This window comes from Bos taurus, chromosome 23 (genome assembly GCF_002263795.3).
Source record: "Bos taurus isolate L1 Dominette 01449 registration number 42190680 breed Hereford chromosome 23, ARS-UCD2.0, whole genome shotgun sequence".
In the NCBI taxonomy this organism is placed as follows: domain Eukaryota; kingdom Metazoa; phylum Chordata; class Mammalia; order Artiodactyla; family Bovidae; genus Bos; species Bos taurus.
In genome coordinates this window covers 35,331,505-35,342,048 of record NC_037350.1, presented here as the reverse complement: position 1 = coordinate 35,342,048, position 10,544 = coordinate 35,331,505, and the positions used below count along the sequence as shown (strand labels likewise).

The 10,544-nt window shown below is 38.5% G+C and overlaps 1 protein-coding gene across 1 annotated transcript; it reads left to right on the top strand.

Moving 5' to 3' along the window:
- Positions 1 to 740: 740 nt before the first annotated feature.
- On the top strand, positions 741 to 9,356 carry PRL (prolactin; the record flags this gene model as incomplete). The annotated part of the gene is given in 5 exon segments (NM_173953.2): positions 741 to 822; positions 3,546 to 3,727; positions 6,072 to 6,179; positions 8,208 to 8,387; positions 9,016 to 9,356. Coding segments are annotated over 5 exon segments (690 nt in total). The 3' UTR covers positions 9,208 to 9,356.
- Positions 9,357 to 10,544: the final 1,188 nt, after the last annotated feature.

Below are 10,544 nucleotides of genomic sequence, written 5' to 3'. Positions count from 1 at the left end.
TCCTGATTTCTCTTGAAGTGATAAACATTTCGGTATCTAACTTGACTAATTCTATATCCTTGACATTTAAACTCCCCATCCCACTGTTTCTCAATCTGGGGACGAAAGATATAACTTTACATACATGTTAAAATCAAAAGACTTATGTGAAAATGCACATTTTACCACAGAGATATATCCTTTTAGAAAGGACAAAACAGAATGTGTAAAAATCAAGAAAAAAAAAATGAGGAAAATGTATTGAGAGTATAACAGGAACTGAAAATCTTACTTACTCATCCTTATTCTATATTTCTTAGTATTTAGTGTGTAAATTTTGAAATCTTGACTTCAGCCAGCAATTTTGAATGAGAATAAAATACTCTTTGATAATACATGAGACACCTAAGTGAAAGATAATGCTATATTCAAGAAACTGCAGAGAAATAAAGGCAAATGTTACAAGAAATGACTGCTATAATTTTATAGTTCCTCTAACTCAAACTAGTCTCCAGATCTCACCATCATTATCTCTCTCATTTCCTTTCAGTCTAATTAATCAAAATCCTTCCTAGATGTTCATTTCTGGTCAGTATGTCTTCCTGAATATGAATAAGAAATAGAATACCATTCAATGTTTGAAATTATGGGGGTAATCTCAATGACGGAAATAGATGACTGGCAAAAGGGAAGGGAATGCCTGATTAAATATATTCATGAAGATGTCAAAGCCTTATAAAGCCAACATCTGGGGAAGAGAAAGCCATAGGACGAGAGCTTCCTGGTGAAGTGTGTTTCTTGAAATCATCACCACCATGGACAGCAAAGGTTCGTCGCAGAAAGGTATGTACAGCAGCTTGTGGAGTTGTTGGGTTTTATCCATGTTCCAATGGGGGCATTAATTTGAAATTTGAGGAAATATTCTCTTAGGTTTCAGGATTACAGAGTTTAGAAGAACTAGCTAATCCTGCTCTAGAAATCAATTGTATAGGGGCACAATAGGACAGTGGTTCTTGAATGGAGGACTGTCTTCCAGAGACATTTGGTTAATGTCTGGAGATGGTTTTGGTTGTCTTAATATGGGGCAGGGGTGCAACTGGTGCCCAGGGGGTAGAGAACAGAGATATTGCTAAGCATACTACAATGCACAAGTTAGCCCCCAGAACAAGTACTTATCCAGCTCAGGGTGCCAATCATGTCAAAGTTGAGAAAACTTAGACTGGAATAAGACCAAAAATGTCTCTGAGTCCAATTCATCACAACTCCAGAAGGTAGAAACAAACATTTTCTAGTTACCAAGATTCTTATGTGGTGTGGCTAAGATGAGTCAGTCTGATGAAACTTTTAACTCTGAAGCTATAATACAGACAGTGACAGCAGAGTAGTCTCCTACAATACTTTGTTGACTGGGTTTAATCCAAATGATATCTTAGAAGAAAACACAGGCTAGTAACAATAATCGCCTTTACTTGCTTGGTTGACATTCGCTAGAAAAAGAAATTGCAGATAACTAATGAGAACTTACTGTATAGCAAGGACAAATCTACTCAGTGCTCTCTGGTGACCTAACTGGGAAGGAAATCCAAAAAAGAGGGTATATATGTATACATACAGCTAATTCACTTTGCTATACAGCAGAAACTAGCATAATATTCTAAAGCAAGTATATTCCGATAAAAATTAATTTAACAAAAGAAATTATAAGGCAAAGACAATTACAAAATTTATCTTATGAAACAACAAAAACATTTCTTTTTTATCTCATCTTAGGCTGTGGAAAAAAGTCCTTCAGATGATAAAGGTTCAGATAAATGTAGTCAGAGTTAAAGAATATCTATCCAGTTATGAATTTCCTAGAACCAATATTCCAATTTCTCTATCTGTAAAGTACTTTATATTTATACTTGTAGATAAAACAGTTAATCAGCTGTGTTACATGACTGTAAAGTACCTAAAATAATCTCTTTGGAAATATGCCTTTGAAAAATTAAAAGACTGTTATATGAATTATCTCACAATATTGATATTTTTATTTTGCAACTAAAAGGTTGTTCATTCTATACTACATTCTATACTAAATAGTCTTTTAGATATTTTCAGGTGTTGAAGGTTAGGTATTTTTTCACCCTAAATCTTTAGCCCTTGCCTCGTTTTGTCTTGGACACTTTCCAATTACATTTATTCAAGATTCCAGACGAAAGGAGTTTTTTGGTAAACACATTTCTACATTCTTTATTTTATTTGGAGCAATTTGAACTTAAACATGATTTAAATCATTGCCTTTTTCCTTTTGAAAGTGTAAGTTATTGATATGTTAGTGGTTCATATCAGTCCATCTGCTGAGATAGTAAATCGGTGACTACATTGTCTCTGCTAATTGTAAAGGACTTTAAAAATGAATGTTTTATAGACAGAGCAGAATGAGTGGATAAAATCGTCTTTCTAGGGTCACTGCTGTCATGCAAAGACAAAATATTTTTCTCTACTAGTAACGGCAATGATCGCCCCAAGCACGGGTCATCACAGCTACTGATGGGGTCCCTGTTACACACATGCAACCCAAGAGCCCAACTGCCTGTGTGTTGTGACATGAGGAAGTGAAAAGATGACAGTGTGGTCCCCAGTCATCTCCATCTGCTAATCATGGGACTTGGGGGAAAATCACTTGCCCTAAGTCACTGTTTATTAATAAAATCTGATGATAATAATGGAGATCACTGGAGAGAGCCCTGATGCTGCGAAAGATTGAAGGCAATACAAGAAGTGGGCGGGAGAGGATGAGATGGTTAAATAGCATCACTGACTTAACAGACATAAATTTGAGCAAACTCCAGGATATAATGAATGAAGGGGAGCCTAGAATGCTGCAGTCTATGGGGTGACAAAGAGACTGAACTTAGTTATGCACAACAATAATACAGTGAAGGCCAAGGCTATCTCAGAGGATTATCATGAAACACAAATTTTACACATTTTTAAAAGCTTTTAGCAAAGTATCAAGGAAATGGATGGGGTTAGCAGATCCAAGATGCAGTATCCTTTTTCTCTTAGAATTCTCTTTGTGTTCAATAATAGGGTTCAGGAAGTCATGTGTTTCTTCTTACCCACCATGATGGTAAACCACACAAATCAACTGTGCTGTTCTTGCCATTTCAGTGTCTAAAATGCAAGCATGAGTCAGTAACAGTGAAAAAATGACAAACTCCTACAAGCTGCTGAGAATCTGCAGAGAATCCCAAGACATTAGACTATCGTAGGAGAATGACCTAAACACGCTGACTCACATTAATTTAAATTCCAAGTGTTTGCAGAACACAGGAGCACTTCTGGGAGCAATACAAAAATGCATGGGGTAACCTACTTCTGCAACTATATATCTGTGCAAATATCATCATCCATCTAAATTTACACAGTGGAAGGTGTTGCTTCTTCCCCACCCCAGCTGCTACAGCACCAAATCCTGCTCAGGGCAACGGGGAGAGATGAGGCCTCCCTGGACAGGATGGCTTTTGCTAACCTTGGGCTAATACATCATCTTAGAGCGGCTCATGTTTTTATTTAAGCAGGGTCCCGCCTGCTCCTGCTGCTGGTGGTGTCAAATCTACTCTTGTGCCAGGGTGTGGTCTCCACCCCCGTCTGTCCCAATGGGCCTGGCAACTGCCAGGTATCCCTTCGAGACCTGTTTGACCGGGCAGTCATGGTGTCCCACTACATCCATGACCTCTCCTCGGAAATGTTCAACGAATTTGTAAGTACTGTATTTCTTGCTTATTTCCAGAAGAAACCTTTGCGTAAGTGACTGGGCTATACTATCCTTTAAACAAGAAGGCTGCATCAGCCAAACTTCAAAGAACACACTTTCTAGGTCAAATAAGACATTAGCTCATAAGATGTGGTAACTGAAGAAAAGATGTTTCATGAAATCTCCAGGATTCTTAAGCAGTGACATACCTGTTTCAATTTGCTTTTATTTGTTAAATTTCCAAAATAAATTTAAAGCACCTGTATTTGTCAGCTTGGACTCTCATAGCAGAATACCATAGACTCAGTGGATTAAACAACAGAACTTTATTTCCTTGCACTTCTGGGGGCTGGAGGTCCCCGATCAGAGTGCCAGCAAGGTCAGTTTCTGGTAAGGGCTCTGTCTACCCAGGTTGGCTTCTCCCTGTGTCCATGCAGGGTTGGGGGCAGGGAAGAGAAACAGAGGAAAGGCACAGAGACAAAAGAGAAAACTCTCCAGTGTTTCTCTTCATAAAGACTCTAACATTTTGGATCAGTGTTCCACCCTACGAGCTCATTTAACTTTAATTAATCCTCATAATCTTCTGGGCTTCCCTTGTGGCTCAGCTGGTAAAGAATCCACCTGCAATGTGGGAGATCTGGGTTCAATCCCTGGGTTGGGGAGATCCCCTGGATAAGGGAAAGGCTACCCACTCCAGTATTCTGGCCTGGAGAATTCCATGAGTGGGACACAAATGAGTGATTTTCACTTTTATTGTCAATCTTCATAAGGGCTTCCTAGGTGGTGCTCGTGGGGAAGAACCCTCCTGCCAATGCAGGAGACATAAAAAATGCAGGTGCAATCCCTGGGTCAGGAAGATGCCCTGGAGGAGGGCATGACAACCCATTCCAGTATTCTTGCCTGGAGAATCTCCATGGACAGAGGAGCCTAGAGGGCTATAGTCCACAGGGTTGCAAATAGCGGTGCACAACTGAAGCGACGTAGCTTGCACACAGTCTTCATAAAGACCCTTCTCCAAACACAGTACTTCGGAGATTTTTGCTTCAACACATGAATTTGGGGGAGAAGGAAATGGCAACCCAGTCCAGTGTTCTTGCCTGGAGAATCCCAGGGACTGGGGAGCCTGGTGGGCTGCCGTCTATGGGGTCGCACAGAGTCGGACACGACTGAAGTGACTTAGCAGCAGCAGCAGCATTCAGTTCATAGCAGTACCTGACAAAAAGCACTCTTAGGTGGGGCTGGGAAAAAGAAGCATCTTGATTTTCTGGTCCTTCAGTGTCCCTCTGGGCATTCTTCACCCAGCACACAGTAAATAGCCAATAAATGGGAACTGCACTTCAGTGAACTGGGTGGATGGAACACATTAGACAGAGCTGAATTCCTGTAATGAAAACAAATAATGATAGTTTTTTAAATGCTACAAATTACTGTTCTAAGATGTGCAATATATGGGTTTATAACTACAATAGAATGCTTGGTTTATAATTGGAAACAAAATTATTCTCTTTCTGATGAAATTACTTTTAAAGTTGTATACTCTTTTATGTCAATCAAGGAGCCCATAGTAGAGCAGAAAACTGATAAAAAATGGTGCTCAAAGTTTCTATTAAATTCATATAGTTCTTTTTATTCACTAGTTTTCCTTTCATCTTCCATTTTTGACTGTCATCTTTTTTCCAGATCTTCGAAGTAATCTCTTTAAATGCTCACAACTTTTGCTAAAGATAAGGTTTTCTTTATCAACATGTTAGCTAGTTATTTCGACTCTCCTTCTCAGTCCATTGCTTACTATTTTCAAAAATTTTATGCCATGTTTTTCTGACTTACCACTTTCTCATCATCAACAATGCTGTATTCTGCATCTGTGAAGCATACTAAGCTATAGGTTTGTGGATTCAGATTAGTCAAAGAAAAGTTATAATTATATATCTTCTTTTAAGGGAGTACATTGGTTCCAACCCAAAGTAAACAAGAGATTAAATGTCTACATAGGTATCATACATATGCACTATATTTGGTTCAAATACTAAAAATAGATGATACTTAATAAAGCAGTTAATATTTCATATTTGGGTTATTTTTAGTGTTTGCTATCCAAATAGTAACTATGGGAAGGATGAAATGAAACAAGGGAAAAAAAAAGAAGGAAAGAGGTTGGAATTTAGATGACAAGCAACTGTTTTCAGAGATAATAGAAAGTAAAAGTAGGAAAAAGAATTACTTTCAATTTTTATGTGACCCTCATTAAAAAAAATTATTCATCTATCAAACGTGTTAATATTCTGCTAAAGGTTCATTTATTGAATGCCCAAACAACCCTAACGAATTGAATTTGCTTGATTGCTTCCAGGATAAACGGTATGCCCAGGGCAAAGGGTTCATTACCATGGCCCTCAACAGCTGCCATACCTCCTCCCTTCCTACCCCTGAAGATAAAGAACAAGCCCAACAGACCCACGTGAGTCTTTTATCCGGGTTTTCACCAGAACAAGTGAGACAGTGCACTGGTGTCACCAGGCTTCAGGTTATTAGAGGTCATGGTAACTGGACATGCAGAGAAAGGTGGAGAAACATTATGCATTATGCAGTTGCATTATGCAGTTGATGAAATATGAGTAAAATCAAGGGATGACTATAAAGATCTGTAGCAGCAAAATAAATAACAGATCTATGAATTGTCCATGTGGACAACATAAGTTCAACCAATGCATTAGATCCAAGGTTGCAGCCATTATACTGTATGAAAACATGAAATAAATGGAATGTCCATGTTTAAAATATAGATTTAAAAAATTCATGGATATGTAAGAAACACAACCCCAGTTTTGAGTATTCCCTGTACTAGTGACTCCTACATGGGAGTCACTTCTACACTGCACTACTTAAGCCACCAATTCTGCCTTTCAAGGCTCACCTGAGTCTTCTACTTCTCTGACACCTACCTCATTCTTGACTGACTCCTCTAACACCTCTTATTTTTAATTATAAATCTCCCTCCAAAATGGGTCCTAAAAAATATTATGTTTTGCTTCTCATGGTTGTGATGATTGCCTTTGTTCTGATGACCACATGTCTACCGATAAGCCTCAATCATGTATCCCAGATCCAAATTTTTATCATTATAATCGCTCCTTCCTCATTCCCTGAACTAGGCACAGCGCTAACATTATTTAAAATATTTCCACATGCACCTCCCCTTAAGTACAATCTGTTCTCTTGCTTCAGCTTTGTTAGTGATACCAGGATTTTTTTCATCTGCTAATCTTCTTAATAAGGAGGATGATAAAATGAAGGAAGAAGGTCAAGAAGAAAAAGGAGGACTTTTAAAATAAGTTTAAAATAAATTTAAAATTTATTGAGAGCTATTACCTTGCCATACAATTTACAAAGTACTTTGTTTTCATTACTATGTTTAATCCTCATGAAAATTCCTGTAGCACAATGACCGTTATTACACTTCCTGTAATATGGAAACCAAGACTCAGAAAAATTGTGGAATTTGTACCAGTCACATAGGTAGTAAGCAGTGATTCTGGGTTTCTTCCAATCAGAGCTCTCACTCTTCCTCTTTAAGCTACAACGCCCCCAGGAAAACCATGCTGCCACTCACCCTAGAGTCTGAATTTCATTTCAGCTCCCTTACTCTCACATCCCATCATGTTTCTATTGCAATGTCTGTTTGATTCTTCTCTGCTGTTCATTTCCTGTACCATTAAAGTAGTTCATGGCCATCAAGAAATCAAGAATTTTAATCAGAGATGCTCAGCCCCTGGGAGCATGTCCAGTCCTGATAGTAGTGAACTAGGGGGCAAAACCCTCCATGGGGAATCCCACTAATGCTCTTAATAAAGACAACACTGTGCCATTTTCTGCCCAGACACATGTCAACAAAATAGACTGCTCTGATATCAGCTTGGGGGCTGATGTTGGGATGGACTGAGGAAAGTGTGGTTAGGAATGTCATATCTTCTTTACTGCCTCTTTGTTCTAATATCATAAAAGGAACTACCACTCAAAAACTAAAAATACATGAATGAATACATCGATTCATTAATATGAATGAATCACTGGGTGAAAATGAGTTGGGCACTGGTGGAGTCCTTCTTTCCTGGGTCAGGTACTCCAGGCACATACTGAGTTCCAACAAAATACTTAGATTTCTCTCCCCAGACAAGCAAAGCATTCAAATATAAAAGAACTCACTCAGTGGATGGCAGAATTTCAGAGGGAAAAAGAAAATTCTTTATGTTATAAATTAGAACTCATCAGAAACATTGGTTACTAAAATAAGCCAGATTTTTAAGTATTTCAGCAAAGTATAAACCGATAGCTTACATTTTATAATTTTGCAACCTTCAAAAAATTTTCAATACATATAGGAAAAACCAGGAGTTTTTTAGGTCAATCACTCTGAGCAAAAATCACATGTTACCAAATCCACTGAATTATGCTTATTTTAATGAGATTGTTTCTTGTGGTTGTTCAGCATGAAGTCCTTATGAGCTTGATTCTTGGGTTGCTGCGCTCCTGGAATGACCCTCTCTATCACCTAGTCACCGAGGTGCGGGGTATGAAAGGAGCCCCAGATGCTATCCTATCGAGGGCCATAGAGATTGAGGAAGAAAACAAACGACTTCTGGAAGGCATGGAGATGATATTTGGCCAGGTGAGCAGCTTCATGAAAGCTTCCTTGCTATTTTCATGAATGAGAGAGGTGATTTCTGTAATGAGGAATGAGTTTTGAACTATCTCACTGTACAAGAACACAATTCAGGCCTTCTTTTTCTAGACCGGTGTTACATAAAGCAAGAACCTGTTCATTCATAGTGATAGATTCTATTGTAAGTGAATTAGAATTCCACAGCAATTTTTCACAGGTATAGTCTTTCTTGAATTGTACAGTTACACCAAAATCTTGCCTCTTCCTGGGTACAGATGGCTGAAATATTTTCAAGGATAAGAGAATTAGAGAATACAATTTGCAAGATAAATGTTTTCTTCAAAATATCCCAAGATATCCTCTACTGAAATTCAGCTTGTATTCTTTCTCTATTCTCCTCAAACCACAGGATGAGAATGAGAAGAAAGAAAAGAGAAGATCAAAACCAAATACTTGAGTTCTGCTTTAGTTTTTATTAATAAATTACTAACATATATCTGATACACTGGCTCCAAAATCCAAGTGTAGAGACTTTCATGTATCTTCCCTAATTTTTAATTTGATAAATAGAAAGAACAAAGATGAGCTAATACTACTAAAACTCATAATAACTCATTATCTTTTGGATGTTTAGGTTATTCCTGGAGCCAAAGAGACTGAGCCCTACCCTGTGTGGTCAGGACTCCCGTCCCTGCAAACTAAGGATGAAGATGCACGTTATTCTGCTTTTTATAACCTGCTCCACTGCCTGCGCAGGGATTCAAGCAAGATTGACACTTACCTTAAGCTCCTGAATTGCAGAATCATCTACAACAACAACTGCTAAGCCCACATTCATCCTATCCATTTCTGAGATGGTTCTTAATGATCCATTCCCTGGCAAACTTCTCTGAGCTTTATAGCTTTGTAATGCATGCTTGGCTCTAATGGGTTTCATCTTAAATAAAAACAGACTCTGTAGCGATGTCAAAATCTAAGACTGCAATTTTGTCAATGTTTCTTATCTTCATTTAATAGACAATCAAATGAAAATCCTTCCTTATGATTGAGAGAAAGAACTTCTGATTAAAATTTGTCACAAATAGCAGAAACTGACATTACAAAGACCGTTAATAACTTACTTTAGAATCACAGCAAATTATTCTGGGTCAAGTTATTAGAATTAAAAATTAGATAAACATTCATTGTGTTGGTCATGCTACCAAGAAGACTGAATTCTCAGGATTTTTTTCCAAAAGTCAGCCAACTTTCACAGAATTATAACAGACAATGTAAATGCTATGAAATTAGTGTACTCAAAGAGCATGAGGTTTACTGAACTGTCTAAAGATTGTTATAATGCTGTCTTAGTCCTTTGGGGCTGCTATAACAAAATATCACAGACTTAAAAACATTTAAAAACAATGGAAATAGATTTCCACTGTTTGGAAATGGTCAGGTGGGGCCCTCTTCTGGTCACACACTTCTTACTGTATCCTCACGTTGGGGAAGGGCTAGAGAACTCCGTGTGTCTCTTATATATAAAAGCAGTCATCTCATCCAGGAGGCTCCATCCTTCACCACCTCCATAACTTCACTACCCAAAGGCCCCACCTATGAAACACCATCACCATGGGAGTCAGGATTTCAACCTATGAAATTTCTGGGGGACACAAATGTTGGGACCGGAGCAGATACAAAGGTGAACTGGCTCCATCCTCCTCCAGGGGCTGTCTTCCCCCACGCTCCACTGCATCCTCATTTCTTGCATCATCTTGCAGCATTCCATACATTCTATCACTCTGGGTTTAACAAGTCCTGCTCAGTTAAGTGTCAACTCCATCTCATATTCAGCCTATTTAAATGTTTCTCTCTCCTCTGCTGAGGCCCTGGGGGAGCTACCAGGGAAAGCAGATATGTCCATTTCTGCAAGGTTCCTTCTCTCCCTCTCTAGATCTTCATTCTTCGGGCCATGTTGGAAGTAGGCAAGGGGTGATAAAATGAGAAAGTTCTGACATCACTGATTTATGTGGTGCTGATGTAGCCTTCTCATGGTTAAAAGAGACTGATCTGCAATTCGCCTTGACTGACAAACATCTGTCTTGTGGGGCACCCTTGTGATTTTTCAGGACATTCATAAGTTGTGGATACTCGGCAGCATAGTTTCTTTTTTAACCTGGGGAA